This window comes from Mchenga conophoros, linkage group LG8, assembly GCF_057382185.1.
Source record: "Mchenga conophoros isolate Kocher_MC1m ecotype Shallow Benthic linkage group LG8, M_conophoros_male_GT1.1, whole genome shotgun sequence".
In the NCBI taxonomy this organism is placed as follows: Eukaryota; Metazoa; Chordata; class Actinopteri; order Cichliformes; family Cichlidae; genus Mchenga; species Mchenga conophoros.
Window position 1 is genome coordinate 28,722,754 of NC_140533.1, and position 19,098 is coordinate 28,741,851.

The following is a 19,098-nucleotide window of genomic DNA, read 5'->3' on the forward strand; positions in this document are numbered from 1 at the left end:
GGCGTGCCTTGTGGAATCTTGGTTTTGCATTGTCCTCTAGTATGATCTGTGCTTTAATATTTTTCAGGGTGCCGATTCCATCTTTGAACACCTGGGCATGGTTATTAAGGATCTGTTTCAGTCTTTCATCTACAGAATTTTCACTCAGGCCTCGTTTCAGTCTCATTGACTTTATTTCTTTCCAGTTGAGGCGGATGTGTTTCAACCAGTCACGCCCAAATAATGGCACACCTCCATTTTTCAGAACATAAAGTTCCAGGTTGCATTTCTTTTTCTCATATTCCACTTTCACTTTTAGTTTTCCCAGAGGAGTTATTCTTTCACCTGTGTACGTTTTCAGTTTCACCGAGGTGTGCTTCAGTTTCAGATTGGGGAATTTGCTTCTATAATCTTCATATGAAATCAGTGAGAGAGCAGACCCGGTGTCCAGTTCCATCTGTAACTCAATCCCTTGTATTTTAGGTGTGAGCCATATTGCATCGTTATCTTTCTCTTGCATTGTGTACAGTTCCAGGCATGCCAAATCCTCCTCAGAATCAGTTGGCTCTGACTCGTTTACTTCATGCAGCTTTCTGTCTCTTTTCCACATTTTGTTTTTCTTTTTATCATACTGCTTTGATTTACACATTTTCTGTATATGCCCCTTTTTGTTACATTGCAGGCATTCTTTCTCTTTAAACCAGCAATTAGCCGCGTCATGTGACTTCTTGCCGCATCTGAAGCACATCGGTAATTTGTTATTGCGCTGCGGATATATTTTGTTTACAGAACACGGCTCCGTGCCTTTTCCCTGAAGCTCTCCGGCATCTTTTGCTGCTGTCTCCATCGATATCGCTATCTCTAATGTACGGTGCAAAGTGAGGTTATCCTCTGTGAGAAGTCGTTTCTGTGTGCCTTCATTGTTCATGCCGCAGACGAAACGGTCTCTCAGCGCATCTGACAGCCCCTCCCCGAACTGACAGTGTTCCGACAGCCGCCGGAGTTCCGCGATGTACTCCGATGTGGACTCATTCTTTAGTTGATTTCGTTTATGAAATCGGAAACGTTCGGCTATAACCAGTGGCTTCGGTTGGAAATGTTTTTGGAGCACTTCTGTGATCTCCTTGAAACTTTTGTCAGCTGGTTTGATCGGTGTGATGAGGCTGCGCAACAAGTTGTATGTTTTCGCTCCCATCACACTCAGTAACACAGCAACTTTCCTCTCGTCCTCTACTTTATTAGCTCGACAATACTGTTCAACTCTCTCTACGTATGTTGTCCAATCCTCTGTGCCATTATCGAAAACGTCCATTTGTCCAACGCCTCCTGACATTTTTCGGTATTTTTATAAGCGTCCTTCACTTAAAATAATTGATGTTACTCACGTCCTCTCTTTAGCCAGGCAGGTGAGCTAGCATCCACACGGAGGGTTAGTTGTTTTGGCCCTAACCGTTTTTCGTGTCTTTTTGGCCACTTTCACAAGGATTTCCCCCTCTCTGTCGTCCAATGCACATCGGGGATCCGTTTTAATCCTCGTCGCCAGTCTGTTATGTTCTCTTATAACTTAACTGGTAAGTAACGACGCCTTCTTTAGTCGTAGGAATTTACTTTTAATAACCAGTCTAAGGAAAACAAGGCGCAGGCATATCAATGCGCGCATACACCACACTTTGTGTTCTACACTCAATAACAGAAAGTAGTGCCACAAACTATAAACTGATTTTACTAAATACATAACAGTGTCAATCCTTAAGCCTCTTTTATCAATATAATCATTCCTGTGCACTTTTCAGGGTCCAGGTCATTACAACCTTTTTATCATCAATCAAATAAAAATGACACATCATCTGGATTAATAGAAAGAAAGAAAAACCCAAAGAAAACTATTAAAAATATTTTATTTATCATGCACAGACTGCTGGACAATAGAGGGCACTAAAACACTGTGCTCCCTGAGCCACACCAAAGTTTGAAGTGTCAATGTGGTAAACCAAATCTGGTTTAGTGTGGGGAAATTCCTGACAAGTTGCAGCAATCAAATTGAAATTCACAGGGAACAAATTTAAAAACTAACAGACAGAAAAAATGACACTGTTACAAAATACGAACACAACAGCCTCATAATGACAGATTTAACCTTCTAAGACCTGAACTCTTCCATGGCATGCTTTTTTGATTTCTCTTTGATATTTGGGCTGATTGGGACCCGATGAATGTAAAAACAGAGGATTACCAGATTATGTTTTTTACCTGATTTTTGTTTCTTAGAAAAATAAGACCCACATATGAGGATATTCATTTTTAGAGCAAAATTGAGTATAAATACAAAATGTGATGTCCACATATGTGGACGCCAGGTCCTAGGAGGTGAAAGAAAAAAAGCTATATACGTTAATGTGAAAACATATTCCTGATGTTGGACTAAGATGATACAGATGATTACTATTTGCAATTATCAGAGGGACAAAAGCTATGGATTGTTTAATATACATTTTCCATCTTGTGATCAGATTACTGTACAGTACAATCTCTGTTGTCTCTTCACATTTTCTTGTCTCGATGCATGCTCAGTCATCCAGGTATGTAAATCTCAAAAGGTTGATTGTGATCATCTGGACAAAACTTTTCATCACTCATCCAAGTGACTTCTTCAGTATTTTGGGATTCACAGTGGTGCTAGTTTCGGTCATTGTGCAAATGCACTGTTTATAAGGTTGGGGAAACCTGCAGCCAGCTGAGACTGGAGAAGTCACTTGGATGAGTGACGAAATGTTGCTCCCACTGAAAACGCTACGTCCAGATGAATAGAATCAACTTTTGGGGATTTGCATTTCCCTCTTAGGATAAATCCTTTCCCACTAACCCCACAACATGAAAGTAATTATTCTCCTGTGTGTGCTCTCATGTGCCTCTTTAAATCCCCTAATTGTAAAAATCTTTTATTACAAATGTCACAGCCAAATGGTTTGTCTCCTGTGTGAATTATCATATGCCTGTTAAGATTTTTGTTATAATTAAACCGTTTACCACAAAGATCACAAGCATACGGGCTCAGCCCTGTGTGGATGCTCCTGTGTCTCTTCAGAACACCTTGTTGTGAAAACCTTTTACTACAAAATTCACAGCTGAATGGTTTCTCTCCTGTGTGGATTCTTTTGTGTGTCTTCAGATTGCCCACTCGATTAAATCTTTTACCACAAATGTCGCAACCAAATGGCTTCTCACCCGTGTGAACACTCAGATGTGTCTTGAAATGAATCCTCTGAGTAAATCTTTTACCACAAACATTACAATCGAAAGGCTTCTCTCCCGTATGGACACTTCTGTGTCTCTTCAGATCCCCCAGTTGTAAAAATCTTTTACTACACACACCACAACTAAAAGGTTTTTCGCCTGTGTGGATTCTCATGTGCCTATCCAGACTATACTGCTGTCTAAATCTAGTTTCACAAATGCTACAAGTAAACGGTTTTTCCCCTGTGTGGACTCTCATGTGAGTCTTAAGATTTGCATTTTGATTGAATCTTTGTCCACAAACACTGCAGCCAAATGGTTTCTCTCCACCGTGGACTTTTGTCTGCAATTCAACACTTTCCTTCACTCTATTAACCAAATGGCTGGAAGTTTTTTTTCCTGAATGATGTGTTGAATAATGTCTCTGAAGATACCCTTTGTACTGAAAGCGTTTACCACACTCAGAGCAGCTGAGCGGTTGTTTGGCAGAGATATGTCCCACATTATCACTCTTTACACCTGAGTCATGTTTCATGCTCTCCTTCCAATCACTACTTTCACTTTCAGGTCCAGACAAAGGCTCTTGCCAATCATCATCATCCTCATCAACAGTGACTTCATTCTTGAAATAGTCTGAAGCTTTTCCATCAGTATTTGGTTGTAAAAGACTGTTTAGATATGAAGTATTGGTAGGTTCTGGTCCTCCACAGAGCTCTCCACCAGGTTCTCCTTTTATCTGCTTGTGTGAGCAGCTGGCTGGAGTCGGTGTGTCTTTGTTATCTTCAGCTGGTTCTTGGTGAAGCTCTAAGACTTGAGGTTTCTCTTCCTCATCTTCAGTCTTCAAAGTAACAGCACCCAGACCATTAAGCTGCTCTCCTTCCTGACCAGTCCATAGTTCCTCCTGCTCCTCCTTTATGTGGATGTGGCCTATGTCCTGCTGGTCCAGACTGGGGATCGAGGGAACCTCTTCTTTAACTGGCAACATCTGCTGGACATCTGCAGAAAACACACATTACAGGTGCATCACAGGAAGCTGGGAGATATGCATTTTTAGTTCGAGAATTCTAGTTCTAAGTCAGGGATGTCAAACTTACGGCCAATGGACCACATCCAGCCCACGATACAATTATATCTGGCCCGCAAGATAATTTCATATGTCAATTATTAATTTTCTTTATCGTGTGAAAAAAACATTTAAATGCAGAAGTTCTTTATTGACAGAAAGCTGAGTGTCACAGGTCTGGGCTACTTAGGATAAAAGTGGGCTGTATGTGGCCCCTGATATAAAATACGTTTGACATCCCTGTTCTACGGTATTACACATCAAGACATAACAAAAACAAAAAATCATCTGCTCTCTACAAGGTTCTAAAATCATTTAAGCACAGCCTTCTAACATATGACACAATGTCATTATTTACTGAACAAAAACTAAGCCAAACTGCAGAAGCAGTGTGTTTAAGCTGTGTGTGGAAAAACTAGCTACATCCTATATGATTCAACAGCTTGTAGAAACAATGTTAGCACAAAAACAGTAAAGTACAGTGGTCCCTCGTTTATCGCGGTAGTTACGTTCTAAAAAATAACCCGTGATATGTGAAATCTGCGAAGTAGCCAACTTTCTTTTTTACAATTAGTATAGATCTTTTAAGGCTGTAAAACCCCTCACTACACGCTTTATACACTTTTCTCAGGCAGGCATGAACATGTTCACACTTTTCTCTCTTGTTTAAACACTCTCAAAGTTCAAACCTTCGTAGAAAAATAAGTCCAGTATTATAGAATGAAACCAAAGGCACCCGCGGCTGCCTTTGACGGTGAAAAACGTTTTGTCTACATTGTTGTGTTTTTGATCGAAGACTTTGACAAGCCGAATGCATTCTGTACGGTACAGGAGACACGGTACGAGATTGATTGACAATGGTCTAGAGCCAATCAGGACGCAGAACACAATGCGCTGTACACATTTAGTAATGATCAGTTACTACCGACTGCATTACTGCATTTTGTGCAATTTCCTTACACTATTTTTCTAGTATATCTAATTCACATTTTCTTTCTGAGCCTAGTGCTGTGAATTTCCCCAGAGTAGCATTAATAAAATCTTTATTTATCTATAACTATGCATTCTCTTCAGTGAGAAGTGGTCGAGAACATAAACCAAAGCACATCGTCTCACACACTGTGTTAGTGCACTAAGTAAAGAAATTACTCACACTGGACTCACACAGCTAATCCTGGCTCATAAATTTCAGTTTCATGGACCATAAAGACAAGCTCCAAGTGTTTCTGGAGCTTTACCTTCTTTACTAACTTCAGATTTTATCCTCTTGTCCATGAACCTCTGAAGTGGTTACCAAATACCTGAATACAGCATCATTACACACTAATTGTTGTGTTTTATAATTTAGTTTCTGCTGTTTGATCAAGAGAATGAGTTACATGTTAATGAAACAAATGAACGTCACCCACCTGCCTGTGCTTCTGCCAAACCTGATGTAGCTGATGCAGATACAAGGGGACACAACCTGAGACCTTTGGGGTCGTCCGGTTGGAGGATCTTTAATCGAGACATTGAAACTCCACTTGTGATTTTCAGGTGCAAGCTGCAATGACACAAATGAGCCACCCGAACATTTACTCATTCATTCTCAGGCAGTAGAGGGGCTCAATTACCAATCAGAAGTTCGATGGATATATCCATGACTCCTCCGGTCTGTGCACCAAACTATTAACTCTGTGTTATTCTTGGTGCATCTGTCAAAGTGCAAATGTTAGATTAAACTGAGATGATCTGGCAAGAGTTGCAAAACGTTATGAATTCACTGTATCACTGTTACTGCCAATACCTTAGAGCAGCTCTGGGTCCTTTGACAGGTTAACTTTTAAAAATTAAATTCTAGTCCAGGTAGCAGGTCTATATTTTTGTGTAAAAGCCCTCTTGTGCTGGCCGTATCCATGACCGTGTGGCTGCTGACTCTACTGGGAATAAAGTACCTATCCAGCAGAAAACAAGTGAGTCCTCTTCAGCTATGTCCCGGTGGAGGAGGTGACCCCAACGTGTATTTCTTTTCCTCCTTCATGTTTTTGCTCGTTTGGCGGCGATAGCTGACGCCCGGTTTTATTTATTGTGCTAAATTAGAAATGTTACCGTCTCAGTGTCTCAAAACCTCGTTATACCATAAAAACGATTCTAATTATTATTCGGCACCGCAGGCTTCCCTGGTGAGAGGATGAAAACTCGTCTGGAAGCTCCGCACAGTCTCAGGACGGACAGCTTCCTGCCCGTCAGTCCAACATTTTTTTTGTTCCCCTTTACAACACGGTATAATAGAAGGTTCCTAGAGCCGTTTTTTTCCTGACGCAAAAAATTCCTGAGGAATGAACGAAGAAATAATTGTTAAAGTTTAAAAAGTAAAATTAACCTCCAGTTCCGATTCATGCAAAACAGTCTTTGTGGCGAAAGAAATCCTAAGAAGTCATTTTAGTTTGAGGACAACATACAGCCAGATCAGGTTCACTGTTTTTCATTTATTTTCTGTTTTGTGTCTTATCTACTTTAAATATAAGCTGAACAAAATATATTAAATAAATAGTTAACTGATGAATAGTTTTCCAATTTCAGGCTGTTTGACATCATTACAAAGAAATGTTACGTCAGTATCTTTGGCTGGCCATCGGGCAACTGTGTTTGTCTCTTGCTTTAACTCTTTATCATTATTTGAACCCTCATGCAAAAAGCCATTTCAGAATCACAAACATTTAATTTGTTGGGTTATGACCGATGGTCCCTTCAAGTGTATAATATTTAAATATTGCACCTGGAGCTAATATGAATAGTTTTATTTATTATTGTACAAATAAAACATAATTTGACATTTTTATTGCAGTTTAATCTTGAAGCCAGTAAAAATTTTTAAAAAAGCAATGTATGACTCCACCCATGAAACTCAGATTATATTGAGTGTACATCTCATCAAATGTGACCTTTACCGAATTCACTTTCATAATGAAAAGTTTTTATCTTTGCTAATCAAACGGCATTGTGGATGGATGACTGAATTTTCCTTAGGAAAATTCCTAAGCAAGTGAAGTAATCTTTGTCTGCACAGCAGTCATCAAAACAGGGTGAAATTCTCTAAATACTAAAGAGTAGTGCTTCCTTTATTACCTCCTTTATCTTTATAAACTGGACCATCCTTTATGCTTCATCATCTGAAACATATATCATGGGAGACAAGTGACAATCTTTTAAAAATATATATTTATGTTTTGTGGAAAAAATATGTTCTAATTATGAAATATGCTTCAGTTACATCCATGTCCTTCACAGTATGATATAATTAACCTTTGACCTTGAGGAAACATTAGTTCTCTAACTTTGGTCTCAGGTTGAGGCAGGTGAGCAAAGGTCCTAACGCACCTCATGAAGAAACAGACACTGGCAACTAAAACATCAACTGTAGCAGTAAGTAAACCTGTAACACTGTCAGACCAGAACTGGTTTAATGGTCCAAGTTCATAACTGATCAGGACAAATACGAACAGTTGAGAACATTTTATTATTTTGTGAACATTCAAACTTCCTCCAAAAGTTGCAATTTAAAAGACAATCATGTAGCTAAAAATTAAACTGAGTCTTTTCTTCTTCATTTAATTTTCAATGACAGAAAGACGATCTGCTTCCAGAACCTCCAATAACGACAGGTGGTCAGTTTTCTGAAAACCACTGAAAGAAGATTATACTTAAGCATTTCCAAACTGGTTCCCTCGGCAGAATTAGTGTAATATTGCATATTTAAGACTAGTTCCAAATAATGTCATGAAATTATATGATGTGATTAACACTAGAACCATAGTGGGGAGGAGGCAGATTGAACTGGTACCTGCTTCACCATGCCTACACCATTTTTAAAATACCAAAGGATCAAAATAAACCCCATTTGGTGGCTCTAGTGGTAAGTGTGAGAGTGTTTTCGAACTCATGATGAAAGCAAATTTGGACACAATAACAACTTAAGATAAAAAAAAAGAAAAATAATTTAGATGCAAGTTATGTGCTAACATAAAAATTCATCATTACTGACATTAATGACTTTCTATAGCACACTGAATCTCCTCTTGTGCAAATCTTTTACTGCAAGCACTACCATTTGAGTGCTTTTGGTTCTTGGTGTGCTTTAAAATTTGTATTTTGGTTAAACTCTCATCCACATAAACCAAACAGCTTGAAGCCCTTTCACCTACATGACTTGTCATCTTGAGTTGAGCAAACTCGAAAGCAGTTAAAGGATTTTTTTGGGCAGTGTTACATCCCAGACTCAGGAGCCCTGATCTCCTGCTAACCATTTTCTTCGGTTTCAGGTTTCAGAATCTGACAATGGTTCCTGCCAGTCACCAACATCATCATCATCTTCATATTTATCATCAATACTGACAGTTCCAGCATTATGTGGCTGTAAATGACTTTTGAGATCTGTGTTTTTGCCTGGTTCTGGTCCCCCACAGTCCTCCCCATCTGTTTTCTGTTCAACTGGGACACTGGGTGGAGGCTTTGTGTCAATATTGTCTTGATGAAGCTGTGAGAACTTGGATTTCTCCTCCTCCTCATCTTCACTCGTAACAGGAACGGCAGTAAATGGGTACATGGTGATTTTAACCTCCTCCATCAAATATAACTTCTTGTCTTCGCAACCAGCCAGAAGTTCCTTCTGCTCCTCCTTTACATGGAGGGGCTCTGGATCCTGGTCCTCTTGGATACAGGGAGTCTCTTCTGTATGCCCGACATCTGCAGGAAAAACAACCAAACAACAACCAAATATTGACTAATTCAAGAAGTTTGGAAATAACTGGTAAAATCATAATTCAATTCTGATTTTATCACCCTGTGAAAACAAGTTTCAATATGCATATTTTAATGTACACTTCTATTCAGTTTATATTATATTATTTATATAGTGTCAAACAGTCACCTTAAGGCACATCATACTGTAAGGTAAAGACCCGGCAATGACAGAGAAAATGCCAACAATCAGACAACCTCCTATGAGCAAGAACTTACCATCAGTGGGAAGGAAAAACTCCCTTTTAACAGGAAGAAACTTCTGGCAGAACCAGGCTCAGGGAGGGGCGGCCATCTGCCGCAACTGGTTGGGTCAAAATGTTTTTCAGAATGCTGCTTAGGCCCAGTCTTTCAGAAAATAATAGCTGACACACCCTTCAGCACATCCATCTACTGTTCTATTAAGCCTCATGAGAAATGATCTCTGTGGAAGGGAACCTGTCAAGAAGCTATTGTTAATGAAGGGAAACAGGGAGAGGCTGAGGTATCAACATTTACACAAGAACTGGACTGAAAATTAGTGGCAACAGGTCTGATGGACGGAATTCGAATTTGATCAAATCATCAGCAGAAAATACAGAGGCGGTCAGGAGAGAGGTACAATGGTGAGAGTCTAGAGCCATCTGTAAAACACGGTGAAGCTTCTGTCTATGGTTTGGAGCTGCATTACAGCCATTACCCAGACCTCAACACCACTGGAGCGCTGTGGGATCATCCCGGCAGAACAGAGCAAAAGCCAGAAACATGCAAAGAAGCTTTGACTGTTCTTTGCCTGAAGAACTATTCCTGAAGACTACTTAAAGAAATTACAGAAAGCTGCCTCAGAGAGTTCAAGCTGTGTTAAAGAATAAAGATGGTCACGCCAAGTACTGACTTTCAAGCCTGTAAGAATTGTTCAAACTCTGGTTTTGTCTCATATTTTCATGTATGTTCGCAGATATTTCAATAAGCCCCTGCACACATGTTCAATTTTTCTAGCAAAGTATAAAGAAATTGACTTCTGCACAGTACTGGACATGAAATACATTTCTTTTTTTCCCTAAGAAATCTAGCTTCCCACATCTAACACAATTTAATATGATGGTATTTGCATGTTTCATATTTTAGTATGTATATCAAGGAATAAATATTTACAATTACAATTTAAATGTGACCTCAAAATTCAGAATTTACTCAGTGGCCACCTATGCTCCACGACATGAGTAAAAGCGTTTTTTAAAGCACTTTGTCAACCAGTGGCATCATGTCCATGTAGCAGGTCTTGGCAGTGCAAATGTTATGCAGTTCTCTCAGAAGCCTGACTGCAATATGCAAAAGTTTAAAAATTCGTGAAATGTAAGAATTTTGGAACGGTTCCTCAATTCTCATCTCCAGTTAGAGCTAATATTGGAAAAAATCCATATGACACCCAAACATACTGGAGACAGTGCTATTACAAAGTGATTTAATATACTTGATGTACAGTAAAAATTGTTTACACAAATGTGTGTCACTTACCTACACTACTTTTCATCTGCACCATTTCAGACGTGGCTGGTACCAGTTTTGGGGACTTTGAACCCACGGCGGTGGCTTCCACCAGGCGAACGCTCTTTTCTCCAGTGTGGACGCTCATGTGCCTCTTCAAAATCCCAGATTGTGTAAACCTTTTACTGCAAACATTACAACCGAATGGTTTCTCTCCTGTGTGGACTCTCATGTGTGCTGTAAGATTTCTCTTACACTTAAATGTTTTATTACACTTATCACAAACAAACGGCCTCTCTCCTGTGTGGATGCTTGCATGTCTCTTTAAAATAGCTTGCTCTAAAAATCGTTTACCACAAACGTCACAGCTATATGGTTTCTCTCCTGTGTGGATTCTGATGTGCGTCCTAAGATTTCTATTACAATTAAAGCTTTTGCCGCAAACATCACAAATGAACGGTTTTTCTCCGGTGTGGACTCTCATGTGTCTCTTAAAATGGTTCCTTTGCCTAAATTTTTTACCACAGACAATACAGCTGAAAGGTTTCAAACCAGTGTGGACGGCCTTGTGCCGGTTAAGATCGCCGAGCTGTGCAAACCGTTTACTACAATCACTGCAACCAAAGGGTTTCTCTCCTGTATGGATTCGCATGTGTCTATCGATGGTATACTGATGTCGAAAGCTTTTTCCGCAAACGTTACAACTAAATGGTTTTTCTCCGGTGTGGATTCTCATGTGTGCCTTCAGATTTCTTTTACTGGTACATTTTTGTCCACAGAGATCACAGTTCAGTGGGTTCGCTTCTCTTTGATTTCTGGCCTGTGATGCAGTTTTTTGCTTTCCTCTAAAACACGCACTATTAACCAAACAGTTCGAAGCCTTTTTTGCTGAACGGCGTGCCACATGCCTCTGAAGAGACTGCTTGTAAACAAACTGTTTATCACACTCAGAGCAGGTAAATTTCTTTTTGGCGGTTTTACGGTCCACATTACCTTTTACTACTGACTCAAGTGATTTCTTCTTCTTTAAACCCTTCTCATTGTTTTCAGTCCCACATCCACAATCTGACAAAGGCACCTGCCATTCGTCACCATCAATACTGACATCGGTCTCATAGGATTCTAAAACAATTCCATCAGTTTTTGGTTGTAAATTAATATTTAAATCCAGGTTCTTGTCTGCTTCTGGTAATCCACAGTTATCAGTTTCTGTTTTTATCTGTTTTGCTGAGCTACTGGTTGGAGGCTCTCCCTCTGTGTTGTTTTCAGATAATCTCTGATGAAGTTCTGAGGACTGTGACTTCTCTTCATCGTCTTCAGTTTTCACAGGAACAGCTGTGATTAGGACCTTGGTGATGTCAGCCTCTTCCTGCCCATCCAGCAGTTCCTCCTGTTCCTCTTTAATACAGAGGATGTCTGGATCCTGTTGGTCATGACTAGGGCTGCAGGAAACCTCTCCTTCAACCTGCAAGACCTGGACATCTGCAAGATGTCCAGGTCTTGCCGCTGTAGCTGAAACACACACACAATTATGGAAACATATGACACAAATCCTATTAAAGTTTTTAATATTACACAAATGATTTTGGAATCTAATACAAATTTTAAAATGAAAAAAAAAAAACAACAACACAGAAAACCAAGTGTTTTCCACTGAAAACAATTGGCATTGTTACATATTAAATATCCATCCATCCATCCATTCGCTTCCGCTTATCCTTTTCAGGGTCGCGGGGGGCGCTGGAGCCTATCCCAGCTGTCATAGGGCGAGAGGCGGGGTACACCCTGGACAGGTCGCCAGTCTGTCACAGGGCTAACACACAGGGACAGACAACCATTCACACTCACATTCACTCGCACATTCACACCTAGTGACAATTTAGATTAATCAATTAACCTATCCCCACAAGCACATATTAAATATTTGTTGTATATTATAGACAGACTGATGTATGTCACTTACCTAGATCTCTTGTGTCTTGTGTCTGAACCAGCTGTGATGTGGGCCATGCAGATATGGCACCAGCCAATCGGAGATCTCTGGTTTGATCTGGCTGAAGACTCTTATTTCCTGTGTGGACGCTCATGTGTCTCTTTAAAATTCCTGGCTGTGAAAAGCTTTTTTTACAAACATCACAGCCGAACGGTCTCTCTCCTGTGTGGACTCTCATGTGTGTCTTCAGATTTCTCTTACAGTTAAATCTCTTACAACAAACATCACAACCAAATGGTTTCTCTCCTGTATGGACTCTCATATGTCTCTTGAAATGAATCCTCTGTCTAAATTTCTTATTGCAAATGCTACAGCTGAACGGTTTCTCTCCTGTGTGCACATTCTGGTGTCTCTTCAGAGACCCTGGATGGGAAAATCGTTTATTACAAACATCACAGCCAAACGGTTGCTCTCCTGTGTGGACTCTCATGTGTCGGTTTAGATTATACTGATTTCTAAAACTTCGTTCACAAATCTTACAACTAAATGGTTTCTCTCCTGTGTGAACTCTAATGTGCGTCTTAAGATTTGAGTCTCTCTTAAATTTCTGTCCACAGAAATCACAGCTGAATGGTTTCTCTTCTGTGTTTTCTGTCATCTGTGAATCTACAGTGTCACTGTCTTCAGGTCCAGAATTGGACAAAGCCTCCTGCCAACCATCATCAATGCAAACTTCAGTCTCATAAGAGTCTAAAGGCTTTCCATCAGTACTTGGATGTAGATGACTGTAAACATCTGGGTACCTGGTTGATTCTGGTCCTCCAACAGTTTCTGTTTTTATCTGTTTGGCTGAGCTGCTGTTTCGAGGCTCTGCCTCTATGCTGGCTTCAGCTGGTCCCTGATGAAGTTGTGAGAACAGAGGTTTCTCTTCATCACCCTCACTCATCACAGCAGTGATTGGGACCTTGGTAATTTCAGTGTCCCCTAACCCATTTAGCTGCTCTGCCTCCTGAGTCATCAAGAGCTCCTTCTGTTACTTCTTTATGTGAAGGAGGTCTGAGTCCTGCTGGTCCAGATTAGGGATGCTGGGAACTTCATTTTCAATCTGCAACATCTGCTGGACATCTGCAGGAAGCATTAAAACACATCTGTACATTATGCTCAACTGTCACTTTGCGTAGTTGCAAAGAGCCATACCAAATTTGTAATTTCTTTAGTATTTTTTTTTAATGTAATTTTAAATTGATTTGTGATTTTGGAGGACATTGGGGAATGACTTTGATATCCATAAAACAGACACCGACACTGTGCTGGTTAGAGCTCGGCCGATGGAGTATTTATAACACCAATACAAATATTTGGCAACTTAAAAAAAAAAATCAGATGTTTTATTTTCTTCAGACACATGATATCAAAACAGCTTTTCCTAACACTTATTATGCGTAGTTATTCATCTACTCTGTTCAGATCAGCTGGTTGCTGTGTTTTTGGTGTTCCAAACATGTGCATTGCAAACAGGGAAGATGCTTTTACTTTACTTTATTTATATAGAACATTTAATAACAATAAAATGTTGGACAAAGTGCTGTACAAAGATTAAAAAATAATTAATTAATTAATTTAAAAAAAATGCAGACTGCCCTCTGGTGGACTGTCTGTGCAACAGCAACACTTATAAAGTGTTTGAACTGTGTTCCTCCTGTCTCTTCTTTACTTGTTCAACTTTCAAGGATCATTTGATTTATCAGCCATTGTCAGTCTGATTGGCTGGCAAATAGCTAATATCAGCTGATATTATCAGGCCATTGATAAGTTTTAGTAGTAATCAGGCAGTCTCACTTTGTGATTTACATTTAAAATAAGAGTTTTAACAACTCAAAAAATTCTGATGAATAATGAAAAGCTTTTCAAAAGAAGAATAAACAAATCTACTGTATAAAATGATTAGTGACAAGTATACATTATTAATTATCACTTCACTCTTTAATAATGCTTAATTAACACTTAACTAAGTGTTAATCAGTCATGTTATTATGGTGTCACTCACCCAGATCTCTCCTGACTTTTGCCGACTCAGACCTGAAGCGTGTGTGGTCATCAGGATGAAGGCTCTTTATTCGAGGCATCCCCACTGCAGAGCCCCTCACAGCTGGCTGAAATTATGATTGCACAAATCTCAATAATAAGTCGGTTACTCAATGCAATTACTTATGCAATAATACTTAGTGCAATAATCCTTTCTGTCATCGTTGTATTTTTACTCAGTTGTATATAGTATTTGTATTTGTATTCTATTTTTATCTTATTGTATATTTATTTTATTCTACTGTATATAGTATTTTATTTTATTCTATTCTGTACAGTTGTGTACTGTATTTATTCTTATTGTATTCTAATTTTTGCCTCATAACTTTTGCACTGTCCACTTCCTGCTGTGACAAAACAAATTTCCCACGTGTGGGACTAATAAAGGTTATCTTATCTTATCTTATCTTATCTTATCTTAATATAACCACTAAGAAACCTATGTGTACATGTAGATAAATTGTCACTTGGACAAGAAACAGTGATCGTAAAAAAAATTACACGATTTTTTTTAAGTGCCAATCCTGTATATATGGAAATATTTTATGTGCAAAAACAAACAGCTGTTTGCTTTTAAGTGTTAAAAGTGTCAAGTAAGATTTATTAAATACATGCAATAAAACACAGACAAGCTCATTCATTTTTATTTTTCTGTGAAACCTCAAAAGAAATAGTTTCACTTTAAAGTTGCCTACAATGTGTTTACGTTCCCTTTTTTAATCTTTTGAAAAGAACCCAATGTGAAAAATGTTTTGAAATAGGACAGTTCACAAGTTTCTTAAGTTGAGTGGAAAATGGTAGAAACAGAACCATTCTCATGCTGAATGGCATGAAGTTAATGAAACTGAATAATTCGTGCAGAGATGTTTGTCACTAGTCTAATAATGGATACCTTTACAAGTCTTAAACATCATAAATCAGGTACTTTTTACACGTGAGATCAAATCTGTCTGTGTGCAGCTCATGAACTAAAATCAGTTCAGCTGAGACTGAAGAAGTCACTTGGATGAGTGACGAAACGTTTCTCAAACAAAACGCTACGTCCAGATGAACAGAATCAACTTTTGGAGATGCTCTCTGCAGAGTTTTCAAATACTAATGAGCAATAAGAATAAATAGAAAGATTTTCAGCAGGACTTTTGTGTAACTTGCTTATCATTTTCACATTTAGCACAAAACATTGATGCCAGATGACCCAGCGTGCAGCCTCAGATCCTCAGGGCCAGCCCTCCTATCGGGTCCAAAATCTAAAGGTGACCTCGACTTTGAAAGAACCTGCTGAGCAGATAAGGCTCACAGAATCAGTAATCTCCTTTAAATTACGTCTGTAATTCTCATTCTCACCCAAAGCACTTTGTAAAGTTAATTTCTAGTGTTTCTGCGTATGGTAAATGGCCTGCATTTGTATAGCACTTTACTAGTCCCTAAGGACCCCAAAGCGCTTCACACTACATTCAGTCATTCACCCATTCATTCACACACTGGTGATGGCAGCTACATTGTAGCCACAGCTGCCCTGGGGCGCACTGACAGAGGCAGACACTGGCGCCACCGGGCCCTCTGACCACCACCAGTAGGCAAACGTGGGGTTAGCATCTTGCCCAAGGATATTTGGCAGCCAGGAGGCAGCCTGGGATCAAACCACCGACCTTCTGATTAGTGGCTGACCTGCTCTGCCACTTGAGCTACAGCCACCCCGTATATAAAGTGTGAGGTTTGTGATTTGCATTCATATGGTGCATATGAATGCAATGGCAGCATTTCTGTGATTAAACCTTTAATTTTCACTCTTCAATAAACAGCCGGTTATCTGTGCAAAAGGACAGAGTGAAATAAAACGCCCTGAACTGCCCTAATATCCTCTAAGACTTTGTTTCGGCTCAAACACAGGACCGAGTTTAAGCCTGGGTCCAGATCATGTGTTAGTCATAAAACACACCAACTGTGTTTGGAGTCCCTTAAGAACAAATAACGAGGATAAATTCCAAAAAAAAAAACTTTTTCTTGTGCCAAAAAGTGATCGAATGGCAAAAACTGATTTCCAAAGTTTCTGTATGCTTTCTTTAAGTGTAACATCTTCACGTATATTGGTAAATAGACTTCGGTGAATATGGTTTACAAAGCGGTTATATGTTAAAAAAAAAAAAAACTGATTTTCAAGTATCTTTATAACTTTATAACTCGGGGTTATTGTACTTACATTATAACCAATCCGGTACTCTTTTGTCGACTTGAAATATGTTTACAGAACTATTGTTATATTTGTTGTCATTTCTGCTGTCCTCTTGGTCAGATGACGTTTTTTGACATTTTAATGTCAATGAGACTTTTTTTTAACTGGATAAATAAAGGATATACCAGAAATCATCTTTTTACAGACGATCATTTTTAGGCACAACACCGGTCCATACAGGTAAAATCGGGACGCCTGTTTGCTGTCAGATATTCGCAGGAAGGGTCATTTACCTGTACAGGAGGAGGAAACAGGCAGCATCAGCCCGCCCGTCTTCCGCGGGGTCCTCCCGGGCGAGTTTCATTTCTGATCTCCGTGTTTTCGCTCCTTTACTTTACGATCCTCCTTTCCTCTGATTGTAACTTCTCAAACCTCTAAAACACAAGATACGTGACACGGAAATGAGGAGAAATCCCTCTACAAGCGAAACACAACACACGGCTAGTCTGTCCGACCTTTGTTTTGTTCCCCTCCGAAACACAGTGCACCTAGTAGACGGTTCCTACCCCCGTCATCACCCGCAGTAATTTACTGAACAGTAATGCATTCAGCTGACAAAAATATTCCTGTTGTTATTAGTCAATCAGATATTTTCCCCAGAAATCCTAAAATGTATTTAAATATAGTAAATAGAAAATAAAAAAATCAATGCCTGCTCTTTTTTTCTTCGACTTTCTTTGATAATTTTCTTATAATTTTGAACAGTTTTTATGCATTATGCTTCAATGTGGTCAAATACTGAAAATAATATTCATATTTTTTTAAGAAAGAAAAGAAAAGAAAAGAAAAGAACAACACGTATGTCTCCCTATATAGGCCACTTCATTAGGTACACCTTGTTAGTACTGGGTTGGGCAAACTTGATGGAAACATTTTTATAATTTTGAGTGCAGTGCTCAATATCATGTTCACCAGTCAGAGTTTTTCAAACCTTGTGACATGGTGTATGTCATGTCGGGAGCAGCCATCAGAAGATAGGAACCCTGTGGTCATGAGGTGATGGACATGCTCAGTAACAACACTCAGGTAGGTGACATTTGACTCCCAGCTGTTACTAAGAAGCCAAACAATCACCTTCAAGATCCCTTAAACTGCTTTTCTTTATTCTGTTGCTCAGGTTCATCTGCAGCGGGTCATTTTGACCATGTCTACATGCCTAAATGCAGTGAGTTGCTGCTTTATGACTGGTTAATTAAATATTTGCTTTAATGAGCAGCAGAACAGGTGAACCTAACAAAGTGGCCGGTCAGTTTGCTAGTGAACGAAACACTTAGAGATCAGTGGTTCCCAAGCTTTTTTGCTAGCCCCCCATTTATGTTTACAATAAAATCTGCTTTCTTCCATTTGCGCAATGTCTCTAAAATTAGAAATATCCTGTATTAGAGTGAATAACTAGCTCATGCATTTATCATTTCTAGGCTGGACTGCTGTAAATCATTATTATCAGGAAGTCCTAAAAACTCCCTTAAAAGCCTTCAGTAAATCCAAAATGCTGCAGCCAGAGTCCTGACAGGGACGAGAAAGAGAGAGCATATTTCTCCTATATTGCCTCCCCATTATTGGCTCCCTGTTAAATCCAGAATTGAATTCAAAATCCTGCTCCTCACATACAAGGTCTTAAATAATCAGGCCCCATCTTATCTTAATGACCTTGTAGTACCATATCACCCCACTAGAGCACTTCGCTCTCGCTCTGCAGGCCTACTTGTTGTTCCTAGAGTATTTAAAAGTAGAATGGGAGGCAGAGCCTTCAGTTTTCAGGCCCCTCTTCTGTGGAACCAGCTTCCAGTTTGGATTCAGGAGACAGACACTATCTCTACTTTCAAGATTAGGATTCAAACTTTCCTTTTTGCCTTGCTTGACCCTGAATCCTCCCTTAGTTATGCTGCAATATTTCTTCTACAGTCATCTTTCTCACTCACTATGTGTTAATAGACCTCTCTGCATTAAATCACACTTGTTATTAATCTCTGTCTCTCTTCCACAGTATGTCTTTATCCTGTTTTCCTTCTCTCATCCCAACTGGTAGCATCAGATGCCCCCTCCCTGAGCCTGGTTCTGCCGGAGGTTTCTTCCTGTTAAAAGGGAGTTTTTCCTTCCCACTGTCGACAAACTGCTTTCTCATAGGGGTCATATGAATGTTGGCTTTTCTCTGTATGTCTTATTGTAGGGTCTACGTTACAATATAAAGCGCCTTGAGGTGACTGTTCTTGTGATTTGGTGCTGTGTAAAACAAACAGAATTGAAGTCCCCAGACCTGAGTGCATCTTTGATGAAAATGGTATTGACACTGAAGTGGCTTTCAAAAGTCCAAATAAAATTTAA

At 39.3% G+C, this 19,098-nt stretch overlaps 2 protein-coding genes across 7 annotated transcripts; both read right to left on the reverse strand.

Moving 5' to 3' along the window:
* Positions 1-1,860: 1,860 nt before the first annotated feature.
* LOC146569146 (uncharacterized) lies at positions 1,861-6,489 on the reverse strand. The gene is made up of 2 exons (XM_085285463.1): positions 5,686-6,489; positions 1,861-4,209 (listed from the first exon to the last, which is right to left on the reverse strand). The coding sequence occupies exons 1-2, from the start codon at positions 5,786-5,788 to the stop codon at positions 2,861-2,863; spliced, it is 1,452 nt and encodes a 483-aa protein (XP_085141589.1). The 5' UTR covers positions 5,789-6,489; the 3' UTR covers positions 1,861-2,860.
* A 689-nt stretch (positions 6,490-7,178) lies between these two features.
* Positions 7,179-17,220, reverse strand: LOC146569147 (uncharacterized). Of its 6 annotated transcripts, XR_014893679.1 has the most exons (7): positions 17,007-17,220; positions 14,503-14,608; positions 12,486-13,580; positions 11,516-12,034; positions 10,553-10,707; positions 9,275-9,493; positions 8,873-9,001 (listed from the first exon to the last, which is right to left on the reverse strand). XR_014893679.1 is itself a non-coding variant. In XM_085285436.1 (6 exons), the coding sequence occupies exons 3-5, from the start codon at positions 13,471-13,473 to the stop codon at positions 9,301-9,303; spliced, it is 2,529 nt and encodes an 842-aa protein (XP_085141562.1). In that variant the 5' UTR covers positions 13,474-13,580; positions 14,503-14,608; positions 17,007-17,220; the 3' UTR covers positions 8,873-9,001; positions 9,275-9,300. The 6 variants fall into 6 exon arrangements, 3 of the variants coding, with proteins under 3 accessions (XP_085141561.1, XP_085141563.1, XP_085141562.1); XR_014893678.1 differs by having other exon boundaries at positions 9,275-10,707; XR_014893677.1 differs by having other exon boundaries at positions 10,553-12,034.
* Between the last annotated feature and the right edge of the window lie 1,878 nt (positions 17,221-19,098).

Excerpts from the sequence above, each read along its gene's own strand:
- LOC146569146 (XM_085285463.1), bottom strand. The coding sequence starts at position 5,788 with ATGTCTCGATTAAAGATCCTCCAACCGGACGACCCCAAAGGTCTCAGG. Across the intron at positions 4,210-5,685 it reads TTTGGCAGAAGCACAGGCAG|ATGTCCAGCAGATGTTGCCA; the intron begins GTGGGTGACGTT and ends TGTTTTCTGCAG.
- LOC146569147 (XM_085285435.1), bottom strand. The coding sequence starts at position 13,473 with ATGACTCAGGAGGCAGAGCAGCTAAATGGGTTAGGGGACACTGAAATT. Across the intron at positions 12,035-12,485 it reads ACAAGACACAAGAGATCTAG|CTACAGCGGCAAGACCTGGA; the intron begins GTAAGTGACATA and ends TGTGTGTTTCAG. Across the intron at positions 9,002-10,552 it reads GCAGATGAAAAGTAGTGTAG|ATGTCGGGCATACAGAAGAG; the intron begins GTAAGTGACACA and ends TTTTTCCTGCAG.